Source organism: Pimephales promelas, chromosome 2 (assembly GCF_988280905.1).
Source record: "Pimephales promelas chromosome 2, fPimPro1.hap1.1, whole genome shotgun sequence".
Classification (NCBI taxonomy): domain Eukaryota; kingdom Metazoa; phylum Chordata; class Actinopteri; order Cypriniformes; family Leuciscidae; genus Pimephales; species Pimephales promelas.
Genome location: NC_142770.1, coordinates 16,971,845 through 16,986,848, shown reverse-complemented (window position 1 = coordinate 16,986,848; position 15,004 = coordinate 16,971,845). Strand labels below are relative to the sequence as shown.

The window sequence follows — 15,004 nt, the reverse complement described above, 5'->3', positions numbered from 1 at the left end:
GCTTTAATTCAAAATGTAAATGTTTGTGTTTGTTATTCATTCAATTTTAGATTCACAGACTTGTTCATCCATCAAAATTAATCAATCCATCTATCACTAAATTCTGGGTATCTGAAGAACTTTCTGATGTTGGTGATACTGCATCAGGAACTGATTGGATGATATTTAGGAGCCATCAGTTCTTGATGCACTCCCTTCAGCATCGAAAGAGACATCTATCTTTTCACTTTTACAGTCAGTGAACAGTATTAAACTATAAGATAAATAGCTTAATATTGTAATTGTTTTGAGAAGTTTGTATTGATATTAAAAAGCTGAAGCACTAAACATTTACAATCTGTTTGTTTGAGTGGCAAGATAATAGTATTGGTGTATTATCGCTGTTGTTATTGTTGTAGCATTGCTTAAACATCCTATACAATAACTATAACATTTTGTACATTCATTGTTTTGTGCTTTGTTTTTGTTTTTATAACAAGTAGTGTCTTAAAGTTATGCTTTACATTTATTGCTGAATAAAAATGATCTCTGCTCTGACACCAAACCTTTCACTTATAGCTACTACTTTAAGATACTTACCAGTTTGCTTAGTATTCTGACTATTCGGACACAGTCAGCAACACTAATGGCTGGTTTCTTAGACTTAAATCTAGTCTCAAACTAAAATGCATGTTTGAGCTGTTTTAAATGAAAGCAATTGAACTCACACATCTTAAAATATAGGCTACCAGTGTACTAATGTACTACTGATTTGTCTTAAGATTCACACCAGTGATGGATTTTGTTTAAGGCACATTTTAAAAAGCTACTTAAATGTCCTAATTTAAATAAGGGCTAATCCTGGCTTAATCAAAGCCCTGTCTGTGAAACAGGCCTAGAGATGCCACACTAATGTCATTGCATTAGAGAACAAAATATGGATATGAAGAGTTCAGATGCAAAAGCCTCTAAATGCCATTTGAAATGTTCTTCTTTAATGATGATTTTTATCAAGCTTGTATATTTATGTTCAGTAATTTCACTTAAATGGCAATGATAATTACCTATTAATTGTTATTTAAGTGAAATTACTGAACTTGAATATACAAGTTTGACAAAAATCATCATTAAAGAAGAAAATTTCAAATGGCATTTAGAGGCTTTTGCATCTGAACTCTTCATATATATATTTGTTTAATATCTAATATCTATAATGTTTTTAATCTTGGGTTGATATTCTGAACGAAACGAAATCTACACATCATAGCCTAACAAATGTTTAGGATACAACGTGGCCAGTCACCACAGTGTTGGCGCCCTCTGCCGATTAATTCATTGCAGCAGTCTGAGCGGACGAGGCCTTGCGTAAAGATTAAAATGATTTTTTGAACAGTGACGCTAGCAAATATGGTATAGAAAAGAAAAGTAATATTTACTATCGAAAATCAGCTAAAAAGCTAAGATACACTGCATCTTTCATGATTTAAACAGCGTGATGATAGCGTGTGCTGCTTTAGTGGCCGTCAAATGCCATACCAGCCGTCATCAGCACATGTAGCCTACGTAACTTTACCTTCTTCTCGAACTGCAGAGAGCTTGTTGCATTGTCCTTGAACCAAACCCAGCTACTTTTTAGCAGGTCAAAAACAACTACATAGGGCTGCTAATATGAGCTCGAAGAGAGGCAAATTGAAACATATCAAAAAGGTGCTTAATTTTGATTCGCCTTCGCTAGCGCGATCAATAATCAATGAACATCCAAACATTGTACCTGTCGGGCGACAGTTAGAGAGGACACCTCCAGCCAAAATTGAAAGAGTCACAACCCAACGGCATCCCAGCAAACCAGATAATTCTCCAACATCAGAAAAAGTGGTCAAAGATGAGCCATGTGGTCAGGTAAACAAACAAACAGACAATTGGCTTTTTTTTTTTTTTTTTTTTTTTTTTTTACAAATGCGGGTGTGTAAAATTACTTTTTTGGAAATAGACTAGGCCTTATTTCTTTTACTTTTTTCTTTTCCTTTTTATGACCTCCATAAATATACAAATCATTTTTGTGTGTCCAATAACCCATGCAAACCATTTAAAAAAAATGCCTAATGATCAAATGACCACGACGCTGCAACAATAAAAATGTGTTTTATATGTATTTTTGATTAAAAATATTTCTGAATATGTATAATTATAAATACAATTTATAAAAATAAATAAAAACCAGAGCTCAACGCTCTGCGGCTGAAAAAACAACAACATTAAAATAGAAAAAAATACTTATGTGCTAATATTGTTGAGGTCTGTTCTTTCGCAGTTAGAAAAAAAAATGAATGATAACATTCATATTAATAATAATTATGAAGTAAAAGCTAGCATTTTGGCTTTATCTTTCTATTTTACTTGACATTAAAAATACGTATGTTATTATTTAGCTTGTGAATAAACTATGCAATTTATTATTGTTTTAGAATTTTCACATTTTTAAGGATAACATTTCTTAATTAGTTCGTTCTTTCCAAGGAAATAACTAAACGCATTTCTTACAATGGATCAAATGAAGTTCTCCAGCAGCCCGAAGTTAAAGATGATAGGATGTCCATCAGGAGGTCTAGTTCTACAGTTGCATCAGGTGATTTCATTTGATCATATTCACTTATTTCTCGGTTTCTAAACTTGTAAGTATTGATATCACATCACAAAAATGCACTGGTTCTTGTCGAGTATCATATTATTTCTTTAACATTCTCTTGTATGAATATCCAGCAACAAGTGGGAATGCAGACCCTGAAATCTTCATCCAGGGGATGCAGGGATACCAGTGGACAGACACAGACCTGGAGTTTATCTATCAAACCAAATTGAAAAAGCAAGTCCAACAGGCACAGGTTAATGAATGCATATTTTCAAAAAAGCAAATTAGTGCACACTAAATACTGCCTACTATTTAAAAACAATTCATGTTATGCAATGCTGAACCATTCTAAATGGTTATTTACTATGTTTAATACAATGTTTATGTCAAAAATCAAAGTTTATATTACTTATTATTTTGCATGTGCACATTTTTGTAAATATAATTGGTATTCTTTGCATGGTATTCTTTGCATACTGTAAATGCATACTGCATAAATTAGTGGTATGGTATTATGATATTTTGAACATCCTTTTCTAATTTTCCCATTTATGCCTGTACTGATCATCTGAATATTATCATCGTAAGATTTTCTTTTTCAATAATTGAATTGAACCAAGAAAACGATATTGTTTACAGCAAGAGTTAAGCGACATGCAGAGGTCTCTGAGGAACACGAAACAAATGCGGGACTTGGCCCTTGCTGCACGTGACAAAATACAAACAGAGCTCTCTAAGGTCTCTTACACATTTGCCATGCATTTTCTCTTCAAATGTGCCATTTTAATAATGTAATGCCTGTGAAACACCTGTTTGATCTCAATACTTGGCTCTGATGTTTCAGGTGCCGTCATGTGAACGGATACAGCAAATTTCCATGGAAATACTTCTGAGGTCCCACAGCTCTAGTCAGCTGGAAGGGCTTGATTTTAAAGCTCTTATTGCTAAACTGAAGGTTGCTGATGTGCATTGTACTACTGCTGAGGAGAAGACAGAGGTCAGCAAACTCAAGGCGGAGGTGGAAAAAGCACAAGTAGTGAGGTATTTACCCAACAGCTTGTACACAATGGTTTTGACATTTTCGAATGTTGCTTACTTGCGTTAAACTCGTTAGCATGATGCTAGGATATTGCTATGCGCTTGCAAACATGTTTTGGATGGTCTTTAAGAACGTTGCCCATCCCAAACTCTTCTTGTCTTGCTAATTTATCAATTCTACACTTCTCCTCAACAGGCTAAAGCAAATTAGCAGCATTTTAGATTTACATTTGTTTTGTTTGTAGGGAAAAGGTGGAGAAACTCACGAAGGACATTGAGAAGGACAAGGAGAGCATAAACAAAATCAAGGTGATTGCTACCAAGAGCATGTCTCCATTGTTTGAAATTAGTATGTTTAAAGTGTTAAAAAAGCACTAGAGATGATCCTTTTTTTCTGCGAAGGTAAATGTGCATGCGCTTACATCAGAAATATCTGCACTGGAATCCAAGATGTCCCGTAAAGAGGTTAGTCGAACAATTTTAACCACTATTTGCTATTGATACTTTTAGCACTTTGCAGACATTCAAACAAAATAAGACTTAAAGGGATTGTTTACCCTAAAATTCAAATTAAGTCATCATTTACTGATACTGGTGTTCTAATGTGTCGCCCAGAAAAATCACACAATTTGTGAGAAACGCGCATTTGTTAAATGCTTTGAGTGCAGAGGGAATCAATGGGTGGCCTGGATGCCAGCCCGAACTTCGCACACAACGGAGTTCGGGCTTTTTTGGTCGTGACTCGATCCATTGAGGAGAAATTATGATCAGGCAAGAAATGAATGGGCCAATCAAATTGCCAGGGCAGGCTTTATACGATGATGGACAGGTGATCTGCAAGGACGTAATCATCACGTTATCAAAGAGCGCTTGTCAAAGATGACTGCAGCTGGAGAATTGAGATGTATACTGTAGATTCCGCTGTCGCGTCTGTTGTAAAATAAATCGACAGCACATTAATTTTAATAGACAAACAGAAAACTGCAATCAAGGCATTTGTCGATCGGAGAGACATTTTTGGCGTCCTTCCAACATGATTCGGGAAAAGTGTAACTTATCAGCTGGCTCTGACGGTCGCTAAGAAGATGGGACGTAATGAAAAGCCTGTGGTCATTATGGTTTCTCCTTTGGTGGCACTCATGGAGAAGTAAGTAAAAGAAGCAACCATCGTTATTTAACTTCTAATCTAAAATAAGTAATTTCTGTATTTGAAAACGGCGCTATGCAAAGGAGTTGACTTACTGCGTTGCTCTGATTGGTTGTAGGTCTACCGACTATCCAATTGAGTGCAGTGTTTTTTTTTTTTTCCTGGTTCGGTTAAGACGCGCCTCATAATCAAAGCCCAATGGAGCGATATCAGACTCATTTTCTTATTAGAAAATGAGTATGACGAACTAAGTCAGGCTAATCAATGGGATCATTTTGTAATACTTTTTTGCCTCTTTTTAAAAAAAGCTTGATGCTGGTCACTGCCATTATATGAACGAGCGTGAGCGGGACATCATTATTTCGTTATTCTTGTGTTCATAAAAGAAAGAAGGGCATATGGTATTAGAACTAGTAAATTATGACTTAATTTTCATTTAAGCGTAAATTATCCCTCTAAGGACCGTTTACACCAAGGACAATAATTCTAATAATAGCTGTAAAGCTTTAATAACCATAATTCTAGGAGCATAGTCAAGGCAACACACAAGATTTAATGATAACGATTTTTTATCAATAAAAACCTTGGAAGCCAATCAGAATCCACCCGACTTCAAAGAGATTGAGCATTGAAAGTTGCAGACAACAAATCTGGAGCACGCTTCTAATGAAATTTATCGTTCTTGGTGTGACCGGGCCACCATCTGCACATACAAATTTATAGTCAATGACAAGTACTTTTGGCTCACATAGGAGGCACTTCAGTCAACTAAACCACGGAAAAAAGTCCACAGACGACCTAAAGCCTCTGCCGCTCCTTCTGCTCCTAAACCCCTGAAAACACCTGCAGTCCAAAAACCCTCAAAACACCCTACTTCTCCTTTTACTCCCAAATTCTCCAAACATCCTGCTGCTACATCTACTCCAAAACCCTCCACACATCCTGCTGCTCCTTCTACTCCAAAACCCTCCAAATATCCTGCTGCTCCTTCTACTCCAAAACCCACCAAACATCCTGCTCTTCCTTCTACTCCAAAACCTTCCAAACATCCTGCTGCCTCTTCTGCTCCAAAACCCTCCACACATCCTGCTGCTCCTTCTACTCCAAAACCCTCCAAAAATCCCACTGCCCCTTCTGCTCCAAAACCCTCCAAACTTCCTGCTCTTCCTTCTGCTCCAAAACCCTCCAAAAATCCCACTGCTCCTTCTACTCCAAAACCCTCCAAACATCCTGCTCTTCCTTCTACTCCAAAACCCTCCAAAAATCCCACTGCCCCTTCTGCTCCAAAACCCTTCAAACATCCTGCTCTTCCTTCTACTCCAAAACCCTCCAGAAATCCTACTGCCCCTTCTGCTCCAAAACCCTCCAAACAGCCCACTGCTGATTCTCCTCCAAAACCCTCCAAACATCCTGCTGCTGCTCCTGCTCCAAAACCCTCCAAACCTCGTGCCACCCTAAAGGCACAGACTGCCTCGAAACCTTCCAAAACCACCACTGGCTCAAAGACCCCAGAGGCTGAGGTCATTGGCCTCCGCCGCTCTAAAAGAATCGCTGCTAAGAAAGAGAAGTGAAGAATTTGCTCAGAAATGCCCCATTTGAGTAAAGTTTACCTCAGGAAGTCTTCTTCAAGTGCTCTTTCTCTCATTTATTACAAGCCTTGTTTTACTCTGCAAGGACTTTTGTTTAGACTTTTAGACCTAGAGGACACTCAATGGTGGTTATTCACTAATCAGATGTACTTCTGTCAGGATTTACTTTACAGTTTAATGAAACTACATTAAAATGTCTTGAACATTACTGTGTCTTTCGTTCTTTTCTCCACATGTTAAGAGTGTGTTTTCTTTGACAATGAATAAATGTTTTTCAGATGTCTGGGTTATGAGTTGTTGAAAGACCTGGCTTCTTCAGAATATCTGAGAAGTTCAGAGTAGTCAAGTTTTGGAACATGGGTGCTTGAACTGGATTTTCCAGCAGGTGGCCTGCTTTTATTTTAGCTATTGTAGACCTTTGACCAGGTCCTGCTCCTGAAGAGCCACTGTCCTGCAATGTTTAGCTCCAACCGCAATTAAACAAACGCAAACAGTTAATCAAGGTCTTGTCAGGCATACTAGGAATCTCCAGATGTGTGTTTTGGCCCTCCAGTACTGTCTTTAGACACCCCTGCCTTAGACAAATACTTTTTCATAAGATCTGGACTAACTAATTTATTTGTGGTGCTTCCCTTTACAAAAACTCACTAACGCAAATGACTAGCATGCTCTGGTGGCTGTGAAGACATTGCTGTGCATTTGCTGAAGTGTTTTCTGGTTGTTAGCATGTTGCTATTTTCCTGTGGTGTTTTGGGCACATTCTAAGTTTTTTAGGGTGTTGCTGTGTAGTTCCCATTGCATTGCTGTGTGTTTACTTACATGTTCTATGTTGGTAGTTGTTAGCGCATTGTTATTTGGTTGCTTCTGCATTCCGTGTGGATTCTTGCACCTTTGTTAGATGGTTGTTAGTGTGTTCTGGCTGGATTTTAGGGTGTTTTGAGTGGTTGCCAGACCATTGTATTCGATTAATAAGATTCTGAGTAGTTGTTAGTGCAATGCTATTTTTATTCTTGTGGCTGCTTACCTACCAAGTTCTTAGTGTGCTATATGAGATGGTTTTCACCTAGACTGACCATTAGCTTTGTATTGCTAAGTCACACTTTTCCTGGAACATTCTTTTTAGGTTTTATTCTTTGCAACCATAATAATGGTCCCATTATCGTCTTTAGTGTGACTGTCTCCTTCAAAACGTATAAAGTCTGTTTTGATTGAATGTTGTTGGAGATGATATAATGTTGATTATTTTGTGGTGATTTTTACCTCATTATAATGTTCAGACTGCAATTGTACACACACATAAATGGTTGGAACATGGAAGGACTGTAGAGGAAACACATTAACGCTTTGCTGACTCAGAGTCACCCGTTATTGTTGGCTTAGAAAAAGTGGATGAGAGGCCGAGAGAGAGTCCAAATGTGGTTAACATATAATACGGCAGGGAACAACTTCCACAGGGCTTACATCAACAGATTTCTGCTGGATCAGTTAAAATCGGCGTTGAAGCCGGGTACACTTTCAAAACAGTTGATTTTGGAAATTTTGTTTGTTTTCTCAATGCTAATGTCTTCCAGACACTAAATGGTTCAGACTGTTCTTCAGCATTTCAGAGAAAAGAAAAGTTTATATGTCACCAGCTTTGCTAACCATTTTCTTAACAGATAAATATAAGGGCCTTCGACCAATTAAACATTTTAATGCAGACATTGAGGGCAGGAGGTTCCCCCCAATAATTAAAAATGGCAAAACTAAACAATATTTGATATTCTTGATACTGCTACAAGTTGCATTTTTAGGCTGGTCTGCCTCAGTGGTCTAACAGCGCTTGTCAATGTCAAAATGATTGTGGTGGCTAATCGGATCGAAGGAGGCGGCCTTATTTATGTAATTCCAGAACCCTCCAAACCTCCTTCTGCTCAAAAACCCTCCACAACTCCTGTTGCTTCTACTCCAAAACCCTCCAAACCTCCTGTTACTCCTCCTAGTCTAGAACTCTCCAAATCTCCTGCTGCTTCTTCAACTGCAAAACCCTCCTAACCTCATGCTGGTCCTTCTGCCCCCAAACTTCCCTAACCTCCTCCTGTTCCTTCTACTCCAGAACCTTCCAAACATCCCAATGCTGCTTCTACTCCAGAACCATCCAATACTTCTGATGCTCCATCCACTTAGAATGGGAAGTTAGATTTTTTTCCAGCCTTTTCCAGACAGACATTGGACAGTCTTTGCATGATTGACCAAGATGGGATGCTTAAATATTTGAGTGAAAAGATGCCTGCAAAAAATTTACCAGCTGTACCAACAAGCTGTTTTCTTCATCCAGACCTATGGAAGGCCTTTATTGAGGAACAGGACAGAGGGAACACACAATGCAAGGTGTCCTTCTGGCCAGTGTCTCAAGCAAACTCAAATGTCACTGGTGACCTCATAGTTAAGATGGAAAGATTTCTTTCTCTTTGCTTTCACGAGTGCAGCCATCTGCTGTTCGCTCTCTGATTTCATCAGTGGAACATTGAGACAGACCCGGTTAAAAGGTGAAATCCTGGACTTTGCACGTGTCGAATGTAGCCAGGTTTTATGATAGGTCTTGAGGGTCAGACTGGGCTTTACAGTTATAAAATAAAGTTCTCTATTAATCAACAATTTCCTGTTTGGTCTAGGGGAGGATATCAACAGCAAAAATAAATGGTGGTGAAATGAATGTGCAACAGCATGAAGCCACCTCGTCTCCAGACCCAGAATTGTTTCACAACATCCCAAATAACCACATATTTCATGGAAGAAAGTAGTTTTTATTTACAAATTATATACAAAGAGGGTATCAGATTCAGAATGGGGTATTGCCAAATCAACGAACATAATTGGTCTAACTCCTTATTAACCAAACTACTTAAACTAAAAGAAAACAAGAGTGCAGCGAAATAAGTTAACTCCCTTGCAAACATAAACAGGATAAAAAGTCCAAAATAAATGGCACCCGCCTCCCTACTAAACCCTAAAGAAATAAATTATTACTTGGAAACAGATGAATGAAACCATACAATGAATAATCATTAAAGTTAATTCACTTCTGCCTTTTATGTCTTAATCGTGTGTGATCAAAAGAGACTAAGGAGAGAAAAGTACACTTACTGAGGTACTGAATTTACTTTAACTGTTTAACCCCCCCCCCCCCCCACACATTATGTAAATGAGTCAGATTTGTATGTAGTTGCGAACAATCCATTGATGTGTCAATGACTCAACCGTAAGTTTCAGGACAGGATGAATCCTGTTTACCTTGCACGTTCTGGTGCAAGGAATCATGGGAAACATGGGACTCACCAATTGCTCCAGAATCATGCCGCCTTCATTACTTTGGTCAGATGGGTTTCACATTATCCCTATGCTGAACCTGAGGAATATTTGACCAAACAAATATGTTCTTGAAATATGGCCAGTATTTGACTCCGTGAGCTGAAGGACCTTGTGTTTGCTTTTTATACTTGTAATTTTAGTTCTCTTGTCAGTTGAACCTGGAACATATATAGTTCGTTGACAAAGAGAAATAAATGGAGGAATCATGTGATTGCGAACAGCCACCTTCTTACATATCTTTAACGGTAAGTGTTGGTCTGCAATAGTACTTCATTTACGAGGCCGAGCTAGTTCAGGGTGCTGTTAGCATGCTAGGTCCTCATGAAAGCCTATTATTATGATGATAAATGCGTTGAGCTGGAAGCCACATATGTTGGTGTAAGAGATTAGCTTCTGTTTTCCTAGTATTAGCGGTGAGTCCTCAGACAAGGCCAGCACAGGAGATTGTAGGCCCTCAGAAAGCCAACTGTCCTCCTAGTCCGATGGATACCACCGATCTCATTTAAAATCCATTGCGCCATTAAAACTAACTCCTGTATTATGAGACGACTAGCTCAGGGTCAGTCCTTGATTAATCAGCCACGAACTGTGATTTACTTCCAGCCCAAATAAAGCCTGTTGCTTTGTTTTGGCTAGCAAGACCAATAGGTGCTAGTTTTAGAACAACCCCAGCTTCTTTGATCTCATACACTGATCCTTTAATTGTAGTCATTGTGCTCAAGGATTTCAAATTGACATGTTTAGGAATCCAAAACACACCTTTTCACTGAACCACACCGAGTGCACTTTCCATTATATCCACTAGAGGCCAGTGTGGTGCCAGAAGGGGCTTGAGTAAACTTTTGATAATTCAGCCAAGGTTTTGGCTTGTTAGCATAGCCTTAGCATCAGCAATGAAAGCATTTCACAGAATCCGTGTATTTTGTTTAAGCAATTTTAGAAGCAACATATTGCTGTTATTGCATCATATTGCAGAAGACATTTTACCAGTGTGCGATTGGTTTTTAGAGGACTCTAAAGATGTGAAATATGTTTCCTTGCTAAGTGCTCATACATTTGTGATTGGTTTCGGACTAGAATATTAACATTGGGGGAAGTTACTGTGAAATATTACAATATTGCAATACTCCCTGAAAAAGTAACTAATTGTGTTTTACGTATTTTACGGTTACTTTTGCGTTTCTTTTTCTCACCTGGGCTGGGCTTGCTTTGTTTCAAAGAACTTAGACTAGAACTGCACTAGCGCACACAACATCTCTGCACTTAGGCTACTCATGATATCTCTTAACATGGGGACAGGGGAGCTGTCAGTCAATAAATAGGTAAACAAAGTAACTTGAGTCACTTTATCTGTATCTTTAACTGTCGTAAACTTAAAAGTAATGCATTACTTTACTAGTGACTAAATTTTCTAAAAACTGAATTTTCCCTCGATCCATTTTCTTTGGTTTGCTTGACAGTAGATCCTTGATTTGTTCATTTATAAGACTTGTTTGAATAACTGTCATGTTTGAAGTTGCAATGCCCTTGTAGAGACGGTCACTTTAGCCTGACCGTCTCCCCATGTAATGTTTGTTGTTTGGGTTTGGAGATGATCTATAGTCCTCTCCTGAAGCCAAGACAAATCTCATAAAAGTCTATTAGAGGGATGAAGGGGCTTAACTTTTGGATGTGGTGGCGGTCGCGTGAAGTCTGGCCAGGCGGTGTGACCGTGTGAAGCATGCATAGCTGGTTCTACAAGTAAGCGAAGTGTAAAACCAGCCATGCAGATGGCCCTGCCAACCCTGACACAATCCCAAAAATGAAAGCCCTGGTTTCTGAGAGACTGTTTGACAGGGTTATTTGATGGTCTTCTAAAGTACCCCCCAAAATCTAAGCAATATTTTTCTGGAACTGATTATTTTAGTCTAGCCAAACTCACTGTGGTGTTACATTCAGACGACATTAAAGGAGTAGTTCACCCAAGAAACAAAAACTTTTTGGACTCACCCTCTGAATTTAATCACCCTCATGTCATCAAAACTGTTGAATAGCATCATGAAAGTGGTCCACACAACTTTTGAGCTAAATTCTAAGTCTTCAGAAGTCATTCGATAGATGTGAGTGAGGAAATTAGTAAGGAATGACACATTGTGAAGCAATACAGTTTTGTGAACTAGTTCAACAGATTCACTGAAAAGATAAAAAGAGTTTTATCTCTAAAAACTGTTTAGCGTATACGCTAGTATATGGGGGCATATAATAAGTAAAAAGAAATCACTAGTTTATATCACTAACAAGGCTCAAAATAGCCCCACACTAACACAGTAACATAATGAGGGTCCATGCAAAATGAAGCATTGAGATCTTTTTAAGTGTACAGAGCGTTTAATAAGAAGATAAAGACAGTACACTTTGTGTATACAGGCGGCTGCATCTTTGGAAAACTAAGTCAAACCACGAACGCCGTTCATACAGTTCAGACGTTCGCTGAACTTCATACAGTTCAGCTCACTTGGCACGTCGTTCGTGGTTCGACTTGTCAAGACTGTTTTCCATAGATGGCTTCTGCCTGTACATGTAGTCAACTGTCTTTATAACGTATCTTCTTATTAAACGGTCTGTACACTTATTATGTACACTTATCTGTACCCTCATTATGTTACTGTGCTGGTGTGGGGCTATTTTGAGCCTTGTTAGTGGTATTAACTAGCGATTTCTCTTTACTTCTTATATGCCCCCATATACTTGCATATACGCTAAACAGTTTTAGAGATAAAACTCTTTAAATTCGATTATCATGAAATCAAATCTCAGAGGACGGTCGACTAGGTACCGATGTTTACTTAGACCAAAGGTTCATTTTGTGCCAGGATTAGTTCAATTAGGACATTTAAGAAGCTTTTTTAAACATGCTTTAGAAAAACATGACTGGTGTGTATCGATCTTAAAACAAATGTGAATCCCCAGTCCTCATCCACTTTCATTACAAGTGAACTGATGAAATTCTTCAAAAATCTTACTTTGTGGGTGAACAACATGGGTGAGGGTGAGTATAATCACATGATTTACATGTTTGGGTGAACTGTGCCTTTAAATCCACACTAGTCTTCCAGCCGCATTGAAAACATTCTTCTGTGTGTTGCACATGCGTGAGTTTTATTTTTGCTTTAAATCAGAATAGGCATTTATAGTGGAGATAGTAAGCTTTGCAGGACATTTATTACTCCAATATTCATATGACAGGAAACACACTAATATGTCAACACAAAAAGATCTGCTTTTCTAAAGATAAGCTCATGTTAATGTCTGTTTTTATGCTGAATGAGTTACGGAGCTATCACACCAGCTAGCACATTTATTGTGACATGCTCCTTAGAGAACATGTGAAATTATGTTTACTTTCCTCTCTATCACAAATTATATATATACATTTATTTATAAATATATTTAATGCACAGTACCACATACAAATATGGTAAAACAATCTAAGTGGTATAATTATACTCTTAAAGGAACAATACACCCATAAATTGAAATGATGTACTCACCTTGGTTTTGTTCCAACTCCATAATATTGTTCCAATCCGTAATACTGCGTCATATAAGTCATACAAACTATAAGCATGGCACTTTTCTGCAGTATGAATACCCATCCACTTTCATTGCATGGAAAAGAGCAGCATGGATGTTCTCCTTAAATTTTCATGGATTAAGAAAAACAATACAGGTTTGGAACAACTTGAGTGCGAGTAAATGATGACAAAACAGACATTTTTGGTGAATTATCACTTTAAATTCTAAGTAAATCATGTTCATTTTCAATTGGCTTGGTTGCATACAAGGCCTAAACAGGAGGCAGTAGGAAAGGCCTGAAGTCATTTGTTTTACTACTCCATGAGGAATGCTTTCAGGAAGAAAGTGGTTTCAGGAGGAAGGGGGAAACAGGAGTGTTGAACGAAGTCTCAAATGTGCACTGGCAACAATTTGTAGGGAAGGCAGTAGAATAACGCACATGAGACTAAACATTTGGACAGCGTCTAAGTACACACTCTGTTCAGGATAGGAAGAGGGTGAAGGGGGTCACTGGTCCAGCTGAGAAACTCTGAGACCTTGCATTCTTCAAATCCTCAGCCTGAAAATTCACGAGGTGCACTTTCTATGGATTATTTGCTTCCCAGTTACTCCGGAAAAATCTATTGTAATATACCAGGCACTGAAACCCGCTATCAGACTAAACATATGAACATTTGGCCTTTCAGAGATACACAAACCAGTTTGTGTTAAACATTGTTCCTCAATGGCTATTGGATCTTGAACACACGATAAGCATCAACTGGAAACCCTGCTATCTTTGCCATGAGCATCAGATGTAAACTGAGAGGTTGCTGTGATCTTGAGATGAAATCCCATAATGCACTGGTTTATGGATATCTAAAGAACTAGTAGTTTTCCTTTTTCTGCTTTAACTCTTTCAGCTGGAGCAGCTCCATAGGAAAATAAGGGGGTGTCTACACAATGTTTATTTCAACTAAAAACTTTTTATGCATTTTGGCCGTTTGTTTTGGAGGCCTGAAAAAAAAAAACGTTTTTTTTTTTTTTAAACTGATACCATTATCGTATCCATGTAAATTACAAAAACGTCAATTTGTGAAAATAGTTTGTCATAGGTGCTTAGTGTTTCTTTACAAGTGACATCGCCAACTACTGGCCTGGCATGAATAATTATATTTTTCAGAAAAAATACAGAACAAAGTATCTTTTGTCGTTTTCGCAGATCTGTGAAAATGAATTAAATTTGTATTACGCCGTTGTCTTGTAAACATACTCTAAGATGCACTGTAAGTTTTAGCTTAAGTTTAGCTGGCTTGTATTCAGCCCAATAGGACCTGTTTTAAATGTTAAACTGACACCTGTTGGCCTGGATGTACAGTATCAAGTTCAATAACCAATTACAGCCTACAGACTTTGATTTATCTTGTTTTTTCTTTGTTTTTTTTACATATTTGAATTGTTTACTGTACATATACAGGGTCAAAAATACACTGTATCTTCTGGTTTTCTTATGTTGTTATTCAATGGCACCCCTATGAACCACACATAGGAAAATTGTGAAATTTGGCAGCCTGATTGCGTTGTTCCAGAATAGTAACCTGACCAAATTTGCTGTTTCTGGGACCAACTATATACCACCACCACCAGTTAAAAAACTAAATCTCTGTTACAACTTTTAGAAACCGTTGTAAACAATTCTAATTTTGGTTAACACTTTATTTTGATGATCCCCAACAG

At 37.9% G+C, this 15,004-nt stretch overlaps 1 protein-coding gene across 1 annotated transcript; it reads left to right on the top strand.

Moving 5' to 3' along the window:
* Positions 1–1,143: 1,143 nt before the first annotated feature.
* Positions 1,144–6,580, top strand: LOC120495201 (uncharacterized). The gene is made up of 8 exons (XM_089117309.1): positions 1,144–1,878; positions 2,497–2,605; positions 2,740–2,861; positions 3,248–3,346; positions 3,453–3,649; positions 3,892–3,955; positions 4,049–4,111; positions 5,546–6,580. Exons 1-8 carry the CDS (start codon positions 1,648–1,650, stop codon positions 6,362–6,364), a joined length of 1,704 nt encoding a protein of 567 aa, XP_088973435.1. The 5' UTR covers positions 1,144–1,647; the 3' UTR covers positions 6,365–6,580.
* Positions 6,581–15,004: the final 8,424 nt, after the last annotated feature.

Bases quoted from the DNA above. Each gene is read 5' to 3' on its own strand.
- LOC120495201 (XM_089117309.1), top strand. From the start codon at position 1,648: ATGAGCTCGAAGAGAGGCAAATTGAAACATATCAAAAAGGTGCTTAAT. The intron at 2,606-2,739 runs GTGATTTCATTT...ATGAATATCCAG, and splicing joins TAGTTCTACAGTTGCATCAG to CAACAAGTGGGAATGCAGAC. The intron at 2,862-3,247 runs GTTAATGAATGC...TATTGTTTACAG, and splicing joins AGCAAGTCCAACAGGCACAG to CAAGAGTTAAGCGACATGCA.